Here is a 20,002-nt window from a genome sequence, read left to right as displayed (position 1 = left end):
ATTAAATTATGGTGATGACTGCCTAACTCCATAAATATACTAAAAATCATTGAACTGTACAAAGAGTAAGGCTTATGATATGTAAATTATATCTGAAAACACTCAGCTGTTTAAGAAAAAAACAGTAAATTTTTCTATTACAGTAAAAATGTAACCAATGGAATTAATTGGGTAAAAGAGCCATTCTGAATAGGAAGACACTGAAAAATGTAGAGAATCACTAACTACTCACTTTTTGAGAGAATTTAGGATCTTCATAGAAATTCCACACTGGACCCAAGATTTAATTGGTTTGGGGCAACCTTTTCCCTTGACAGTAATGCCTTCCATTTCCAACCGAAAAACATTTACCTCTACAAAACAAAATCCAGATTAAAATCTATTAAATATTGTTTCATTAATGCCTTCTACTTTTCAATCAAGCATGGCAAAACTAAGAATCTTCAATTCTTGGGGCACCTGGGTGGCTCAGTCAGGTAAGCATCCAACTCTTGATTTCACGTCAGGTCATGATCTCACAGTTCATGAGTTCGAGCCCCGCACTGGGCTCTGTGTACTGACGGTCCAGAGCCTGCTTGGAATTCTCTCTCCCTCTCTCTCTCTGCCCCTCCTGCATACTCTCTCTCTCAAAATAAATAAAGAAACCTAAAAAAAAAATCTTCAGGGGCACCTGGGTGGCTCAGTCAGTTAAGTGTCCAACTTCACCTCAGGTCATGGTCTCACGGCTTGTGAGTTCAAGCCCCACATTAGGTTTTGTGTTGACAGATCAGAGCCTAGAGCCTGCTTCAGATTCTGTGAATGCCCTCTCCCTCTGCCCCTCCCCTACTCAAGCTCTGTCTCTCTCTCAAAAATAAGTAACATAAAAAAAGAAAAGAAGGGCACCTGGGTAGCTCAGTCGGTTAAGCATCTGACTTCAGCACAGGTCATGATCTCATGATCTCACTGTTCATGGGTTCGAACCCTGCATTGAGCTCTGTGCTGACAGCTCAGAAGCTGGAGCCTGCTTCAGATTCTGTGTCTCCCTCTCTCTCTGCCCTTCCCCTGCTCACACTCTGTCTCTCAAAATTGAAAAAAAGGTTGAAAAAGTAAAGGAGAAAAGTTTTCAAAAAAATCTTTTTTTTGTACTACTAAAGATAATTCCACACAAAATCTATAGGACACTTAATACAATTACTGCTGTGACCTAATAGGGGATTAAAAGAAATATCCCATTTCTATAATCTGTCTTTTATTATGTCTTACACTGAAACATCAATAAAAGAACAATGATTGACAGGTAATACAAACACTTGTTCTCCAAGTAAGAGTTGCCTAGATTATCCTTATTCTACCAATAATTACACAGATTCACACTGGTTCCTAACCCTCAAATCCCAGAAAGGGAAAGGCTAATAATACTTTATTTGCTAACTTCACATGAAGACTATTCTCAACCCAAAAAATCTCAACTACATGACCCAAACTAATTTTTGCTCATTTTTAAAAATACTTCCAAAACTACACTGATTCCTCACTGCTCTGAATCTTTGCAGATGAAGTTCATACTCACTAGAATGACTTCTTGCCTTCTTGTTTCTTCTCTCACTTCTCCAGGTAAGCCATGACAACTCCTCCTACTCATGCACCAACTTACAACCTACCCACATTCCTCCTAGGCAAAGCGAAGCATATCCTCCTCTGTTCAATAACCAATAAATGAATAAAAGAATTTTACCCTCTTGAGACATTTTTGCTAATTCTGGAACTTCAACATAAAAGTTTTTTCTGAACGGTTCATATTCAATTTTTCCATGATCCACTGGTTCTAGAAGCTTTCTCTGTTTTGTCTGGTAGCCTGTAAGGGCCGTCTGAAGATCAACTTCTTCCTCCTCTGAAGAATACTATAATTAAAAAAATAATAATAAGGAAAAAGCTAAATCCTTTATTATTTTCTCCTTACGGAAAACACTATTCCTAGCTTTTAAAATCCTCCTCTCCTAGAAAATATTCCTTGGCTTTTACTTTTTCACATTCTGAATTTTTCAACTTACTTTCTTTTTTCTTTGCCCTTACAGAAAGTTATAATGACAATATAAAGCTAAAATAACAAAACAATTCTAATAAGGCTTTAAAGAAGTTTTGATATAGTTCTCTCTACACAAATCTTTACAATGCGTGTTAATAGAAGAAATTTAATTCATTCTGTCACTTTATCTCTTCTCTTGCCTTATATGTCTGAGGTCAGTGATGAGGGGCAAAGGGGAAATCAACAAGTGGGCATGCAGAAAAAAGTCAAAGATGTCAAAATGTTCTACAGACTGGATATTCAGCAACAGCACTGTTGAGAAAAGCAAGAACTCCTCCTAACAGTAGTTTCTAGAACTAAAGAGCACATCTCCACCAAATAAACACTTCTAGGATAGTATAATGAACAAAGTCAAAATTAACAAAGAATTACCTCCATGGCATCCTGGTCATTTTCCATTAGCTCACCTTTCTTCTTATCAGAATCTACCACTGCTTTTTTGGTTGTCACTACAGTGACAACTTTTGTGACTGTTGGCCCAGACTTCTAAAATAAAAAAGGAATATAAAGTATGTTATAAAATTGAGAAGAAATTGTATGCAAATGAAGCACAATGATAACTGTCACAATTTATAATTCAAATGACAAAAGGAGTCTGCTTTCTCCTAATGAATTTGTTTAAATTTTAAAATGTAACATTAACTGGATTATACAATATAAAGTTTACTATATATTTTATATAATACTGTATAATGTAATTTTATATCATTTTATGTAATATATAATGTTATAGAACATATAAAAATGTAATATAATTCACTTAAAAATACTTCTAAATGGTACTTTTTACTCATTGGACAAGCCAGACACTGTTGAAAGAGCTTAGGATAAATCATTAAAACAGGTAAAGGTCACTACCATTAGACAGCTCTCATTTTACAAGAGAGAAACAATAAACACAGTAAAAACTAAATCAGATAATTTGCCAGAAGACAACAAATGCTATTAAAAAGAAGAAAAATACACTGGTAAAGGGGATCAGAGACATGAAAGCTGAAAGTGCCAATGAAGTCTGGAGAGGACCTAATGAGAGGTCAGCAGTAAGGAAAGACACTAAATACAGATGGTGGCAGTAAGAGCAACTTTTTGAAAGAACGCTTACAGCTAAAATTCCCTAGTATCTGTGGGACTGAGAAAAAGCACTAGCATTTCTGAAAGAGGGGAGGAATCAAATTTATAAACTCAGGCAAGTCAGTGGTAGGTCAATGTGACAAGAATTCGTTATCCAATTAGGAATACTGGAAAAATCTTTAAAAAATAAGAGAAAATGGTATACCTTTTCATTCCCTCCACCACCCTTCACACTTCGCATATTAAACTTTTTTACTTCCTCTTTCACTTCTTCCATGTAAGCATCTAACGGATCTAACTCCTCACCCTCCATTTCATTTCCTTCCTTTTCAGCTTCTGCAGGATCATCTTCATCATCTAAAAGAGCAGAATCACTCTTTTGTACATATGTTTCAAAAGGAAATACTTCATAATCAGAATGCCTCTCACCGTGACCTCTTCCCTCACACCCTCCTTTCCAACCAACCCAGGCACAAAGCAGTTCAAATACTCAAACTTAACAAGTTATTACACTTAGCAAGCATGCATCAATTTTACATAATGATATAAATCACATGATACATTGAAAAGAGACAGGACTAAAAACTTTCTGTTAAATAGTACATTTCTTTCAATTACCTTTTTTTTAAAATCACAAAAAAAAATCGCACATTTTCAATTCAAGATAATCTTTTTTTTCACATATCAAAGATATCATCACCCCTTAAAAATACATTCTCTTCATCTATTTAAACCACTCTGTGAAACTTTAATAGAAGATGAAAAATTCACCAGAATTTTCACGGAAAAATAGAGCAAAACTCCATTTCCCTATAAAATTTCACACTCTTCTACTTCACTAAAATCTAAAAGTAAAAATCATATACGCCAGGGAAATAGTTCCCTTGTAAGTTATGAAAAATCAGGAGGGACCTGAAAACATGCCTTTAACTTACCTTCATTACTAATATTCTTATTTGTAATAAAAAAAATTAAAGAGCTATTTACTGACTGTGCCCATAAGAACTCAACTCTCCACTCTCAAGTAAAACCAGTGAGGGGCGCCTGGGTGGCTCAGTAAGTTAAGCGTCTGACTTCGGCTCAGGGTTTGAGTTCGAGCCCTGTGTCAGGCTCTGTGCTGACCGCTGAGATTGGAGCCTGCTTCGGACTCTGTCTCCCCTCTCTCTCTGACCGTCCCCCACTCACACTCTGTCTCTCTCTCTCTCTCTCTCAAAAATAAACATTAAAAAAATTTTTTTAAATAAAAAAACAACAAAAATGAGGTAAAATCAGTGATCCTTACTGAACACTATCCTACACTTTACATTTTAACATAAATATTATTAGAGAGATTTAATATCTCAATATGAACCCAGCAATTCCACTCCTAGGTATATTAACTAAAAAACTAAAAGCAGGGATTCAAATGTATATTTGCATACCAATACTTGCAGCAGCTTTATTCACAACAGTCAAAAGGTGTAAACAACCTACATATCCAATAGACCAATAGGTAAACAAAACGCAGTATACACATACAATGGAATATCATTCAGCCATAAAAAAGGAATGAAATTTTGACACATGCTACAACATGGAAGAACCTTGAGGACATTATGTTGAGTCAAATAAGCCAGACACAAAAGGGCGGAGACCGTATGACTACATTTATGTGAGGTACTTACAAAAGGCAAATTCATAGAATAGATATTTTGGGGGATAAGTAGGTTGAGGGTAGGGCAGGATGGGGAATTAATCTTTGTGGGCACAGAGTTTCTGTTTGGGATGATGAAAACATTCTGGAAATGGCTGGTGATGATGGATGATACACAACACCATGAATGTACTTAATGCCATGGAATTGCACATTTAAAAAAAGGTTAAAATCGTACGTTTTTCCACAAGAGAAAAAATGCCTAAAAATTTCCACTATGAAGTATTATTCATATTTCTAGAATATTCTACATGAATTGTTATATAGACTATTAGTGTACCAAATGAATATACCATCATCATCTTCTAAACTCCATTTTTTCCCTTGTTTCATCTCTTCAATTTCCTTTTTCAGTTCCCCTATGTTTTCCATGGCCTTTTTACGTTGCTCCTCTCGCCATTTTTCAACTCGTTCTTTTCGCTTCCTCATTTCTTCTTCCAGCTTATTCTGATCAAAGTTCTTGGGGGGGGGGGGGGGGACAAGAGAGACAGCGAGAGAAGGAAACAAAGATTAACAACTTTATTTCAGCAATATTCCAAATAACTTTTTCAAAGTATAAAAAAGTATTTACAAACTCCTTAGTTTAGAAAAGATTTAGATCACACATCTTTTAAACATATCCACAAATACACCAGCAAAATGAATTCATAAGAAAAAGCATCTTCAACTAAGAAAGCAGACAGACTTCAAAAACCATAATCTAATCTCTTTTTCATTACAGCAAAATACACAGGAATTCACTTTCTTCCTCAACTAGAAACTAGACAAATAAACACGCAAAATTCCCTAGTTGTCAGTTATTGTCAACTTCAAATCCTCTAAACTCCTCTTAAACTGCCACCATGAAAAAGAAATTTTCTATTAGAAATTAATGAGTAAGGGAAAGCTATGTATCAACATGATTAAAAAGCTTTGGTCGTAGGGGGCACCTGGGTGACTCAGTTGGTTAAGCGTCCAACTCCTGATTTTGGCTCAGGTCATGATTTCACAGGTTCAAGAGATCCAGCCATGCCTCAGGCTCCATGCTGACAATGCAGAGAGTGTTTGGGATTCTCTACTCATTCTCTCTCTATGCCCCTCTGCCCACCCCACAAAAGAAACAAAAAACATTAAAAATATATTTAAAAACAAAAAAACAACCAGCTTTTGTGTTTAGCCTTTATGTTTAAGTTTCCTAGAAACAGCCTTTGTAAAGGCTTTATCCAGAGACACCTGGGTGGCTCAGTCAGTTAAACGACCAACTCTTGATTTCACCTCAGGTCATGGTATGGCAGTTGTGAGTTCAAGCCCGATATCAGGTTCTATACTGAAAGCTCAGGACCTGGAGCCTGCTTTGGATTCTGTTTCTCCCTTTCTCTATGCCCCTTCCTTGTTCGTGCTCTCTCTAGCTCTCAAAAATAAACATTTAAAAATGAATAAATAAACATTTTTTTTTAAAGTTCAAAATACATAGCAATAAAAAAAACAACAATCTGTGATTACAGAAACAAGCTTGATATTATACAATTATTTGTTAGTAAACATACACCAGCATCTTTTTCTTTTTCATCCTCCTTGTCATCTTTGTCTTTTTTCTTCTCTTTAGAACTTTCCCCACTATCCGTTTTCTCTTTGGACCTAGACCTACAAAAAAAAGAAAAAAAGAAACATCATCTATTTGTATTCAGAAACATTCACATTTAAAAATTTTTTTTTTAATTTTTTTTTCAACGTTTTTTATTTATTTTTGGGACAGAGAGAGACAGAGCATGAACGGGGGAGGGGCAGAGAGAGAGGGACACACAGAATCGGAAACAGGCTCCAGGCTCCGAGCCATCAGCCCAGAGCCTGACGCGGGGCTCGAACTCACGGACTGCAAGATCGTGACCTGGCTGAAGTCGGACGCTTAACCGACTGCGCCACCCAGGCGCCCCAAATTTTTTATAATTTTTATTTTTGAGAGAAACAGAGACAGAGTGTGAGCAGGGGAGGGTCAGAAAGAGAGGAAGCCACAGAATCTAAAGCAGGCTCCACGTGCTGAGCTCTCAGCACAAAGCCCGATGCGGGGCTTGAACTGACAAACTGAAACATCATGACCTGAGCTGAAGTGGGACGCTCAACTGAACTGAGCCACCCACACACCCCTTAAAATATTTGTAAAGACCTGCATTTTACTTTTTTTTTTAAAGTTTATTTATTTATTTTGAGAGAAACAGAGGCAGCATGAGTGTGGGAGGAGCAGAGAGAGAGGAAGAGAGAATCCCAAGCAGGATCCACACTGACAGCATGGAGCCTGATGCAGGGCTCAAACCCACGAACCGAACCCACGAGATCATGACCTCAGATGAAATCAAGAGTCAGATGCTTAAATGACTGAGCCACCCAGGTGCCCCGACCTGCATTTTACATTTAACTTCTGAGAGTCAATTTCACTTTCATATTACGTTAATAAACATCCTGGAAATATAACGAAAACTTAATCCTATAAGTAGCAACAAATATCATTAATTATTAAATATTTGGCAATTTGCCCAAGAAAAAGTGGACATATCACATAAAAATAATTACAAAATTTAAATAGGAGGTAAAATTTGACACACAAAGAAATATACCAAAACATTAATATTCTACAAGATAATTTGGTATGTAATAATGTTTAAAACCCCAATAGACGTGCATTTTCCCCTATGTATGATATCTTATAATGAACAAAATTTCTTATTTTAATGCAATCATTTCAGTCTACTTTTACACGCCTTATAATTGATGCTTTTAAAAGTACATTAGAGGGGCGCGTGGTGGCTCAGTCTGTTAAGCGGCCGACTTCAACTCAGGTCATGATTTCACGGTCAGTGAGTTTGAGCCCCGCGTCGGGCTCTGTGCTGACAGCTCAGAGCCTGGAGCCTGTTTCAGATTCTGTGTCTCCCTCTCTCTGACCCTCCCCTGTTCATGCTCTGTCTCTGTCTCAAAAATAAATAAACGTTAAAAAAAAAAAAAAGTAAAAAAAAAAGTACATTAGAGGGGCAGCTGGGTGGCTCAGTCAGTTGAGCATTCAACTTTGCCTAAGGTCATGCATGATCTCACAGTTTGTGCGCGTCGGGCTCTGTGCTGATATAGCACAGAGCCTGGAGCCTGCTTTGGATTCTGTGTCCCCCTCTCTCTCTGCTCCTCCCCCATTCATGTTCTGTCTCTCTGTCTCTCAAAAATAATAAAAATTAAAAAAAAAAAGATTGTTTATGCCATTGCATTTCTAATTTTTCAATCAGTTTGTCAAATACTTTTCTATCCATGTATGCTAAGAACCAGAAAAGACCCTAAATAGCAACAACAATCTTCAAAAAGAAAACCAAAGCAGGAGGCATAACAGTCCTGGACTTTAGGCTGTATTAGAAAGCTGTAATCATCAAGACAGTATGGTACTGGCACAAGAACAGACACTCAGATCAATGGAACAGAATAGAGAACCCAGAAATGGACCCACAAATGTATGGCCAACTCATCTTTGACAAAGCAGGAAAGAATATCCATTGGAATAAAGTCAGTCTCTTCAGCAAGTGGTGCTGGGAAAACTGGACAGCGACATGCAGAAAAATGAACCTGGACCACTTTCTTACACCATACACGAAAATAAACTCAAAATGAATGAAAGACCTAAATGTAAGGCAGGAAGCCATCAAAATCCTCGAGGAGAAAGCAGGCAAAACCTCTTTGACCTCGGCCTCAGCAACTTCTTACTCAACATATCTCTGGAGGCAAGGGACACAAAAGCAAACATGAACTATTGGGACCTCATCAAAATAAAAAGCTCCTACACCACAAAGGAAACAATCAGCAAGACGAAAAGGCAACCGACAGAATGGGAAAAGATACTTGCAAACAACATTATTAGATAAAGGGTTAGTATCCAAAATCCGTAAAGAACTTCTCAAACTCAACACCCAAAAAACAAATAATCGAGTGAAGAAATGGGCAAAAGACATGAATAGACACTTCTCCAAAGAAGACATCCAGATGGCCAACCGACACGTGAAAAAATGCTCAACATCACTCATCGTTAGGGAAATACAAATCAAAACCACAATGAGATACCACCTCACACCTGTCAGAATGGCTAACATCAACAACTCAGGCAACAACAGATGTTGGCGAGGATGAGGAGAAAGAGGATCTCTTTGCATTGTTGGTGGCAATGCAAGCTGATGCAGCCACTCTGGAAAACAGTATGGAGTTTGCTCAAAAAATTAAAATTAGAACTACCCTACAACCTAGCAATTGCACTACTAGGTATGTATCCAAGAGATACAGGTGTGCTGTTTCGAAGGGGCACATGCACCCCAATGTTTATAGCAGCACTATCGACAATAGCCAAAGTATGGAAAGAGCCCAGATGTCCATGGATGGATGAATGGATAAAGAAGATGTGGTATATCTATACAATGGAGTATTACTCGGCAACCAAAAAGAATGACATCTTGCCATTTGCAACTACGTGCATGGAACTAGAGGGTATTATGCTAAGCGAAATTACAGAAAGACAACTATCATATGACTTCACTCATATGAGGACTCTAGATGAACATAAGGGGCAAAAACATAAGAGACTCTTAAATATAGAGAACAAACAAAAGGTTACTAGAGGGGCTATGGGAGAGGGGATGGGCTAAATGGGTAAGGGGCATTAAGGAATCTACTCCTAAAAGCATTGTTGCACTACATGCTAATGTGGATGTAAACTAAAAAAATAAAGATTTTTTTAAAAATTTTAAGAAAACACAAAAAACACTTTTCTGAATCTACTTAAATAACTAAGAATTTTCACTTTGGCTCTTACTAATATAAAGTATTACAATGATAAATTTTCTAATGTTAAACTAATCTTCTATTTCTGGAATAAATCCAACTAAGTCATAATTATTTTTTTTTACATATGGTTGGATTTGATATAATATTTATGTTTAGAATGAGTATAGCCTATAATTTTCTCACACTGCCCTTGTCAGGTTTTAATATCTACATTCTTCTCAATACACAAAATGAATCGAGAAATGTTTCTTCTTTCTTAAGTCTCTGTTCATCAAAAGTATCATTGCAGAGTGAAAAGACAAACTACAGAGTAAGAGAATATATTTGCCATTCATAAAAATGACAGTAAACAACCATTCAGGATATTTAAAAATAACAACAAAAACTTCCTATGAATCAATTTTTAAAGAAACAACCCAACAGGAAAATAAGCAAAAAGATTTTTAACATACTTCAGAAAAGAAGAAATTCGAATGACAAGCAAACATATGAAAAGATGTTCAACCTCACGGGTAGAGAAATACAAATTAAAACCACAATGATATTGGTATAACATATCTAACCAGTTAGCAAAAATTAGAAGGACTGACAATACCAAATACTAGGAAGGGTATGAGACAACACAATTATCATAATGTTTGTGGGAGTATAATTAGTATAACCCCTCTGGAAAGCATTTGGGATCACCTAGTAAAAATGAAGGTATGTTAATTCTTTTTTTTTTTTTTTTTGAAGCTATGTTAATTCTATGGCCATGTAATTCATTCGTATATACAGACTAGGGAAACTCATGCACATGTACACTAGGAAACATACATACAAATGTTCACAGGGCACCTGGGTGGTTCAGTCAGTTGAGCATCTAACTTCAGCTCAGGTCATGATCTCACAGTCCACAAGTTCGAGCCCCAGATCGGGCTCTGTGCTGACAGCTTAGAGACTGGAGCCTGCTTCAGATTCCTTCTGTGTCTCCCTCTCTCTCCACCCCTCCCTCACTTGCTCTCTTTCTCTCTCTCTCCCCAAAATAAATGTAATAAACTTTAAAAAAAAAACATTCACAAGCAACTAAAAGTTAAAACAACCCAAACACGTACCTCAGTAAAACGGATATATAGTGGTACATTTATGCCGCAGAATAGTATTCAGCAATGAAAACGACCTACTGTTATATGTAACACAGATGAGTCTCAAACAATCACCAACACAGATACAAAAGAATATGTGATTCATTCAGGTAAAGTTAAAAAAACATACAAATCTAAACTATTCTTTTTCCAGATGCAAACACAGATGATAAATAAATAGAAAGAAGTTACTAGTACAAAAGTCAGAAATGGTTTTATCTAGGGTAGTAAAGAGCTAGGTTAGAGAACAGACATGGATGGCTTCTGGAGATACTGACAATGTTGTATTTCTAAACCTTAGTGGTGTTTACATGAGTATTGCTTTATAATTACTTAATAAACTGCATATTTATACTTCATTCACTTTTCCAAATTTATATTTTAACTTAAAATAGTCCTAATGGACATTATTATATGGACCTCAGTAAAATAAAACTAACAAAATTAATGACAGGAAAAAAATCCTCACGACTAATATGGAGAAGGTACAGAAAACAGACACAAATTCATGTATTGACTATCCTTTGACACCACTTTTACAAACAGGAAAAGAATGAACCATTGACAAGAGAAATATAAAGAATAAACATAAATGACACGGATAAAAAAGTAAACATATTATGTCTAAAAGACATAACCAATAACTCAAAATTGAATGGTACTGGCATCTTAAGGAAACATGTATATTTAACTTAACACAAGCAAAGTTCACACCCATCCTGAACAGCAATTCAGTAATACATGTCATGATTTAAAAACTGTCAAATGGGATGCTTGGGTGGCTCAGTCAGTTAACCATCTGACTCTTGATTTCAGCTCAGGTCACAATCTCAAGGTTCATGAGTTTGAGCCCCATATCAGGTCCTGAGCTGTTAGCACAGAGCCTGCTTAAGATTCTCTCTCTCCCACTCTCTCTTCCCCCCCTTCTGCTCCCGCTCTCTCTCTCTCTCTCTCTCTCAAAAATAAACGTTAAAAAAAAAGTTATCTGTCAAATCAATGTTAAAAATGTTAAAAACATACCTCAAAAGAAAACCAGAGTTCCTAGGAAGAGGTTTATATAATATATTCCTATTAAAAGTAGACATTAAAGAGAACAATGTATTGAGTGTTAAAACCAACCGAATCTAGTATTTTCCAATAATTTACAAGCTTTATAACCTATTAAAATTCAACCAATAGTTCATCATAGCAGCCAAAATCAGTGGAAAAAAAAAAAAAAGAAAGAGAGAAAAGGAATAGTGAAGAGTCAGTTCCCAACCTGCAAGACAGATACAGTCCAATGATAACATTACCTATTCTCAGCTTTCTTGCTTTTATTGCCAGGACTTGAGGATCTGGATCGCCGGCCTCGGCTTCTACTCCTGGAGCGTCTCCTGTCTCGACTTCGAGATCTTCTTCGCTCTCGACTTCGATCTCTCTCTCTACTTCTGGAACGCCTGAAAGGACACTTTCCATTCATTCTATGACCAATTAGAGATTCTTTCAGATAATGTTTCTGTGCCATGTTGAAAGAGCTTCTTAATTATTACCATTACTAAAGGCTGAGATTTCAATTAACCATCAAATCAGATATAAATAGGGAACAATTGGGGCACCTAGGTGGTTCAGTTGGTTAAGCGTCTGCCTCTTGGTTTTGGCTCAGGTCATGATCTCACAGTTGGTGAGTTCAAGCCCCACATCAGATTCTGCACTGACAGTGTGGAGCGTGCTTAGGATTCTCTCTCCCTCTCTCTCTGCCCCTCCCCAGCTCTCTCTTTCTCTCTCTCAAAATAAATAAATTTAAAAAATAAATAGGTAGATAGGGAACAAGTAGGGCGCCTAGGTAGCTCAGTTTGTTAAGAGTCTGACTCTTGGTTTGGGCTCAGGTCATGGTATCTGGATTAATGAGTTCAAGTCCCTCAATGGGCTCTGCACTGACAGCATGACAGCATGGAGCCTGCTTTCAATTCTTTCTCCCTTCCCCTCCCCTGCTGGTTCTCTCTCTCAAAATAAATAAATAAACTTTAGTAAATAAACGTGGAACAAGTAAAGCCAATTCTTACAAATGGTCAACAAAAAACTGATACTAATTCCAAAATGATATTTGTTGAAAAACAGCAAATCTGTCATAATAGCTTTTTGAAATCTACGGCCTATAGTAGAAAATCTAAAACCCAAAATCAGCCAAAACCTAAGTATAAGGATAGGCACAATGGGGCTATGGGAAGATCACAGACATGAAGAGTAGGAAACAAAAATTTCTATTCTAGAGCTGGCAGTCACATGACATATGGCAGATCAACTCTGTGGCTCAGTTTCCTTATCTATATGATATGGAGACTTTACTTACATAATCTCAAAATCCTTCTTGCTCTAAAACCTCATGATTCTTTTTTTTTATTTTAAGTTTATTTATTTTTGAAAGAGCAAGAAAAAAAAGCACAAGTCAGGGAGGGGCAGAGAGAGAGGGAGACAGAGGATCCGAAGCAGGCTCGGCACTGACAGCAGAGAGCCCTATGCAGGGTTCAAACTCATGAACTGTGAAATCATGACCCCAGCCAAAGTTGGACGCTTAACTGACAGAGCCACCCAGGTGCCCCTAAAACCTCGTGATTCACTCTCAAAAGTTAAAGACATTATCTTAAGTAATCAATTTCACTTAACACATACTTGACTGAATTATATGAAACTGTTCCTGGGACCACATAATACAAAACTGAAGAAATTGCACCATATGCATTCTAAAGGATGAATATTCTCCCTGAGTACCTTTGCTAGTTCTCCTTCTAATGTTTGGAAAAAAATAGGGTTTTTTTTCTGTGATTAGTTCATAACACCTATACAACCCTGTCTTCTTTCCTGTTTTAATAAAAAACTTATCAGAAATTTTTTTTGGTGTGGCGAAGATTTTTATTTAAAGACAATGTCTTTCACCTCTAGGAAGGTTATAGCTGCTTGATTCGTGCCTAGGAAAATGCAAGCACGTAAAATAAAAATTAGGGTGTTCTTTCGTTTAAATCTAAAATGGTTTTTAAGGGGCACCTGGGTGGCTCAGTCGGTTGAGCGTCCAACTTCGGCTCAGGTCACGATCTTGCGGTCCGTGAGTTCGAGCCCCGCGTCGGGCTCTGTGCTGACTGCTCAGAGCCTGAAGCCTGTTTCAGATTCTGTGTCTCCCTCTCTCTCTGACCCTCCCCCATTCGTGCTCTGTCTCTCTCTGTCTCAAAAATAAATAAACGTTAAAAAAAATTTTTTTTAAATAAAAATAAAAAAAATAAAAAATAAAAAATAAAAAATAAAAAATAAAATGGTTTTTAAAAATTGTGTCAAACGGGAGCGCCTGGATGGCTCAGTCAGTAGAGCAATGAACTCATGATTTTGGGTAAGTTTGAGCCCCACAATGGGTGTAGGGATTACTTAAAAATACAAATCCTTAAAATTGTTTTTTTTTTATTTAAAAAAAAAAAAAAAAGGGGTACCTGGGTGGCGCAGTCGGTTAAAGCGTCCGACTTCAGCTCAGGTCACGATCTCGCGGTCCGCGAGTTCGAGCCCCGCGTCGGGCTCTGGGCTGACAGCTCAGAGCCTGGAGCCTGCTTCCGATTCTGTGTCTCCCTCTCTCTGCCCCTCCCCCGTTCATGCTGTGTCTCTCTCTGTCTCAAAAATAAATAAATGTTAAAAAAAAAATTTTTTTTTTTTTTTTAATTTTTTTTTTTTAAAGTGACAAACAGCAAGTAGGGCTTGGGTAGCTCTGTCCTTTTTCCTTCTCCTATCAGCTTTAGTGGCTGCTCTGAACACAGTGGTCAGCATTCTTGGGACAGAATTAGAACAGAACCCCCTTGACAGCATATTACCTTATCTTTTACTGGCTTTTAAAACCTCCCTCAGGGGGCTCTGAAGGTTCTCTTTGGTTTGGTTTTGGTTTTGGTTTTTAAGTAGGCTCCACACCCAACATAAGGGTAAAACTCATAAACCAGCAATCAAGAATTGTATGCTCTACCCACTAATCCCAGCTGGGCACTGCTCACCCTTTCTTTCTTAATTTTTATTTATTTGGTTCTCTTTGGATTACAGGAAATAGAGCCAAACGTTTCCAAACTTAAAATACTGTTTGAAAGTCTTTGTTCCAGGCAAATCACTTCTTGACCTAATCAAACAAGCTGGAGTTAAAACAGAGTGCCTAAAAAGGGGCCACTAAAATCCAGTCCAAGTCACACTTTTGAAGAAGCTGAATTTAGCTGACAGAGACCAATTTATCGTGAATCTTTAAATTCTTACCTCAGGCGCTTCCGGTCTCTTGACCGAGATCTTCTTTTATCCCTGCTACGAGACCTCTCTCTCCTTCTATCTCTATCTCTGCTTCTAGACCGCCTGTCATCTCCACGTTTACTTCTTTTGTCAGGTGAGCGACTTCTAGATCGACTTCCAGAGCGCCCCCTTGATGCTGACCGCTTCCGATAATGGCTAGAAAGTAAGGTCAAGATTAAGTTTAGGAAACGCAGTTAGCTTGTATATTTTATTTAATCACATTTTCCCAATATATCTCAGCACACAAATTAAACAATGAAAGGACTTTTTTTTTAAATTTTTTTAATGTTTATTTATTTTTGACAGAGAGAGAGAGAGAGACAGAGCATGAGTGGGGAGGGGCAGAAAGAGAGGGAGACACAGAATCCGAAGCCGGTTCCAGGCTCCGAGCTGTCAGCAAAGAGCCCGACGTGGGGCTCGAACTCACAGACCGCGAGATCATGACGTGAGCCGAAGTCGGACGCTCAACCGACTGAGCCAACCAGGCGCCCCAACAATGAAAGGACTTTGTACACATAAACTCTTTTTTTTTTAAGTGTATTTATTTAAGTAATCTCCACAACCAACATGGGGCTTGAAATCACAACCCTGAGATCAAGAATCACATGCTCTTCTCACTGAGCCAGCCAGGAACCCCTACAATTCTTAAAACCAGAGGGAAGTAATGATTCCTTCATTTATAGTCCATGTAGAGAGGGAAAAAACAACTATCTTAAAAGGGAAACAAGGACAGTAAAAAGAACAGATCAAACTCCTGCCTCTGGGTCCCAAGCAACTTGCATTCTGGTAAAAAAAAAAAAAAAAAAAAAAAAAAAAAAAAAAAAACAGTTAAGTAAAGAAAAAAATAAACAATACATCACCATCACGTGGTGCTATGGAGAAAAACAGATTAGAGTAGATGAAAGAGAGGATGGGAGGTAGGAGGTTTGCTATTTTACACTAGGTGACTAGAGAAAAATGTGCTAAGAGACATTTCAGAAGTTTGAGAAAAGTAAAAAGAACCGTGTAGATATATCGGGGAGAAACTTTTCAGGCACCACAAGTGCAAAGACCCTGAAGACAAAGCTTGACTGGTGTGTCCAAGGAACAGCAAGGAAGGCAGATGGGGCTAGGGCCGAATGACCAAGAAAGAGTACCATGAAATGAGGTCAGAGATACCGTAGCGCAGCCAAACATGCACAGATTTGTAGAGCCTTATAGATCTGAGTAAGTTGAGGTTACCGGAAAATTTTAAGCACAGGAGCAACGTTACCTCAGTTTTTAAAGCATTAGTCTGGAGGTACCTGGGTGGCTCAGTTGGCTACGCATCCGACTCTTGATTTCAGCTCAGGTCATGACTTCATGATTCCTGGGTTAGAGCCCCACATCAGGCTCTGCACCAATAGCACGGAGACTGCTTAGGATGCTCTCTCCCTCTCTCTCTGCCCCTCCCCAACGAATGCATATGTGCATGCCCTCTCAAAATAAATAAACTTAAAAAAAAAAAAATTTGGCTGCTGAGGGGAGAACAAACTGAAGGAAGCCAAGTGCAGAAGCAAGGAAAACAGGTAGAATGCTATAGCAATCACCCAAGTAAGAGAGTAGTGGCATGGATCAGAATGTCAGGTTCAGAGTTGCCATAGGAAGGGTCAAAATGTAGATATCATGGAGCTAGAGCTGATTGTATTTAAGGACTAATTCAATGTCAAGTGGGACAGCAAGGGAGAAGTCACGAGTGTTGCTGAGATACTTGCGCGGACCAAGCAGAAAGACAAAGTTGCTGCGTACTAAGATAGGAAGCTTGAGGAGGAGTAGATGTGGGGGGAGAGTGGGAAATCAGGATATTAGGCATTCACATGGAGATGTAGAGGAGGTAGTTGAAAATATGAGTCCAGGGTTCACCAAGGGAGACATCAGTGTACAAAGGCTACTTAAAGCAATAAACGTGGATAAGATGGCTAGGGAATGAGTATACCTCATTATCCTTTAAGCACGTGAAATTAAATGTGTAGAAACCCAAGCTTATTTTTTAATGTTTATTTATTTTTGAGAGAGACAGACAGATAGCATGAGCAGGGGATGCTCAGAGAGAGGGGGAGACACAAAATCGTAAGTAGGCTCCAGGCTCTGAGCTGTCAGCACAGAGCCCGATGCAGGGTTCGAACCCACAGACCATTGAGATCATCATGACCTGAGCTGAAGTTGGACGCTTAACTGACTGAGCCACCCAGGTGCCCCTAGAAACTCAAACTTACTGCCTTTCCCTCCCCAAACTATTTGTCATCCCAATTTTCAGTCAGTAGGCTCAAAGTATCAATTATCTTCAATATCTCATTCTACACAACCAATAAAACACCAAATATCACCAATTTCACCTCTGTGATTCTTTTCAATTTTATCACCTCCTCAGAGTTCTGTCATGACTCCATATCAAAGTTATGTAGTTACGGCATTTTAGAAGACCTTTAGAAATCTTCTTGCTTCTACCCTCTTTTCCCTTAAATCTGTTTTACTCATTGCTGCTAAGGTAATCTTCATAAAGCAGAATTCTGACCACATTATAAACATACACACTCATTTCTTAAAATCTTCAAAGGCTCTCAATTAAAATCTTAACTTCGAAACTAAATCTACTATCCACCCACATTCTGGACCCAACTCCATTTCAGAACCTACCTCCTACCACTTTTCTTCAACCTTTCATGACACCTACATATGCAGGCAAACTGGGCTCTTCACTTATTTCTCTAACACCTGATCTTCCCATCTCTGAACCTTTCATCAGTCCCTAAACTAACCTAGAAAACAAGCCAGGGAAGAAGGCTAAAGGGCTGGAAGAGACTTAATTGTGAAGGGCCCTGAAGGCGGGCTGAAGAGTGTGACTTCATCTTGAAAGAACCAAAACAGACAAAAAGAGAGGAATGACATAATCTCACTCTGGCTGCAGTGTGAGGAATCTATTAGAAGGGCAAGATCACAGGAAAATAATCAATTTGAGGCAAGTGTAGCAGTCTGAGCACTAAATAATTAGGTCTGAATTAAGTCATAGAGAGCAGGAATGGAGAGAGGATATAGAATCGTATTGGGTTGAGACAGTTAAGAGAGAAAAATGAATCAAATAAGTACACTTGCAGGTTTCTGCTCTGGGTAGCCAAATGAACAGCCAATGCCTTCAAGAAGATTTAAAAGACGCCCCAGGAATTTTGTGCAGATGTAGAAATATTCTTTATCTTTATCCGGGTGATGTTTCCACAGTTTATGGATTTGCTAAATTTCAGCAAGCTCTACCCTTAAGCGTTGTCTATTTCCCTGAATGTTAATTATATGTCAATAAACTATTAAGGGTCAACTGGGTGGCTCAGTCAGTTAAGCCTCCAACTTCAGTTCAGGTCATCATCTCACAGTTCATGAGTTCCAGCCACGCAGTTGGGCTCTGTGCTGACAGTTCAGAGCCTGGAGCCTGCTTTGAGTTCTGTGTCTCCCTCCCTCTAGGCCCCTCCCCCACTTGCACTCTGTCTCTCAAAAAATGAATAAACATTAAACAATTTTAACAAAAAATAAACTATTATTTTTATCCCAGATAAAAAGGATCTTTTAGTAACTGCTAAATACAAAGCAAATAAATACTCATCGCTGAGATAAAAACCTCAAGGTCCCAAACCAGGTAACAATCTAAAGTTTTGAAGAGATATCCTAATTCTAGTAAGACCTCCCAATGCACAGCTTTAAAAGGACAGAAAAACACGTAACAAAGAAATATGAAATCTATCTGCAAAACAAATCTCCATGCAACAATTACCGTAGCCCACTAAAAGCCTAGTCATGTACAATGTTGTAGGTGATGTAAAAATATTGGTCTCCACGCTCCTTTCAACTGACTTGGGAAAATACCACACAAAGAACTAAAATAGGCAGCAACAGGCGCCAAGCAAACGTGGCAAATGCGAACTGCAAGAAATTCAACTGGGATCACTGCTGCCAGACCGATCACGGTGGGCTCCATGGAAATGGCGGGATGTGGTGCCCAATCACTGACGCCCTGGAGGGGTGGTCCCACTCCAGGGGATGGAACCGGCGAAGGCAGTGCTGGGAACCCCGTGGCCGTCACCGCCCCAAATACAGCCACTGCCTCGGCCGGGGTCCCCCAGCCCCTCTAGTGGCCGAGGTCAGCGCTGGCCGCACGTGGGGCCGCCCGGGGTCAGGCCTGGCCCCGCTGGCACCTCAACTCCCGCCTCTTTACCCCACTTCAAGGAAACCGCCCGCCCGCTCGCCCTCTCAGCGCGCCGCCTCACCGTGACTCCCGGCCCATGCTGCCGGCCGCGGGAAAAGCGGCACCCTTCGGGACAATGCGCAGGGTAACCGGACAAAAGAAGAGGCCGCGCCGCCCTCAGCCAGCCGAGCGAGGAGCAGCACTAAGAGACAGCAGCAGCTCCAGCGGTGGCAGCCATCCGAGAGCAGCCAACGAAAACAGGACGTGCTGGCGCCGGTGGCAGAGAGAAGGGAAAAGCGGGCCGGAAGCTGCTATCTCTCCACAGCGACTCCTTTCGGCTGGAGGCCGCACAACGCTGGCCGCGCCGCAAGACGCGTCCTTTGCCGGGTTTTCCCTGCAAGCCTCGGAAAGTTCGTGAGGTAAAGAAGTCTCCTTGGTTTTGCAGGCCCTGGGAGGGTCTTTCCTGCAAGGGCCACCGAGACGCCATAGGCATCCCCCAGTTGTCCCAGGACTTGTACTGCCGTCCCTCTTAACCTGCGCTAAGTGATGGTACAAACATCTCCATTCACAGATTCATTTATACATTCATTTGTATGTATTGTTATGCGTGCTGTATGTCCTAGATCCGAGGAGCTTACAATATAGTGGATACAGACATAACTAAAACCACAAGTAGATATAAGAAAGAGATTACAGCAAAGGAGAGGGGTTCAAAAAGAGATCCCTGAAGATGTGACCTTTGAAGTAAGATGTGAAGACTGAGGAATTAAGTTGGTGGAGAAGAGGATGAGAGCTAA

The 20,002-nt window shown here is 39.2% G+C and overlaps 1 protein-coding gene across 2 annotated transcripts in view; it reads right to left on the bottom strand.

Moving 5' to 3' along the window:
• DDX46 (DEAD-box helicase 46) overlaps positions 1-19,453 on the bottom strand; it is a 70,891-nt gene extending 51,438 nt beyond the window's left edge. For both annotated transcript variants that reach the window (XM_006927606.5, XM_003980775.5), the window contains exons 1-9: positions 19,288-19,453; positions 14,987-15,172; positions 12,028-12,171; positions 6,356-6,452; positions 5,123-5,288; positions 3,342-3,493; positions 2,438-2,551; positions 1,715-1,880; positions 233-353 (exon numbers count right to left, since the gene is read on the bottom strand). In XM_006927606.5, coding sequence (XP_006927668.1) covers positions 233-353; positions 1,715-1,880; positions 2,438-2,551; positions 3,342-3,493; positions 5,123-5,288; positions 6,356-6,452; positions 12,028-12,171; positions 14,987-15,172; positions 19,288-19,304 — 1,163 coding nt within the window. In that variant the 5' untranslated portion in view covers positions 19,305-19,453. The remainder of the gene's footprint in view (positions 1-232; positions 354-1,714; positions 1,881-2,437; positions 2,552-3,341; positions 3,494-5,122; positions 5,289-6,355; positions 6,453-12,027; positions 12,172-14,986; positions 15,173-19,287) is intronic.
• Between the last annotated feature and the right edge of the window lie 549 nt (positions 19,454-20,002).

Source organism: Felis catus, chromosome A1 (assembly GCF_018350175.1).
Source record: "Felis catus isolate Fca126 chromosome A1, F.catus_Fca126_mat1.0, whole genome shotgun sequence".
NCBI lineage: Eukaryota > Metazoa > Chordata > Mammalia > Carnivora > Felidae > Felis > Felis catus.
The sequence above is the reverse complement of the archived record's forward strand: the minus strand, read 5'-3'. Positions and strand labels throughout refer to the sequence as shown.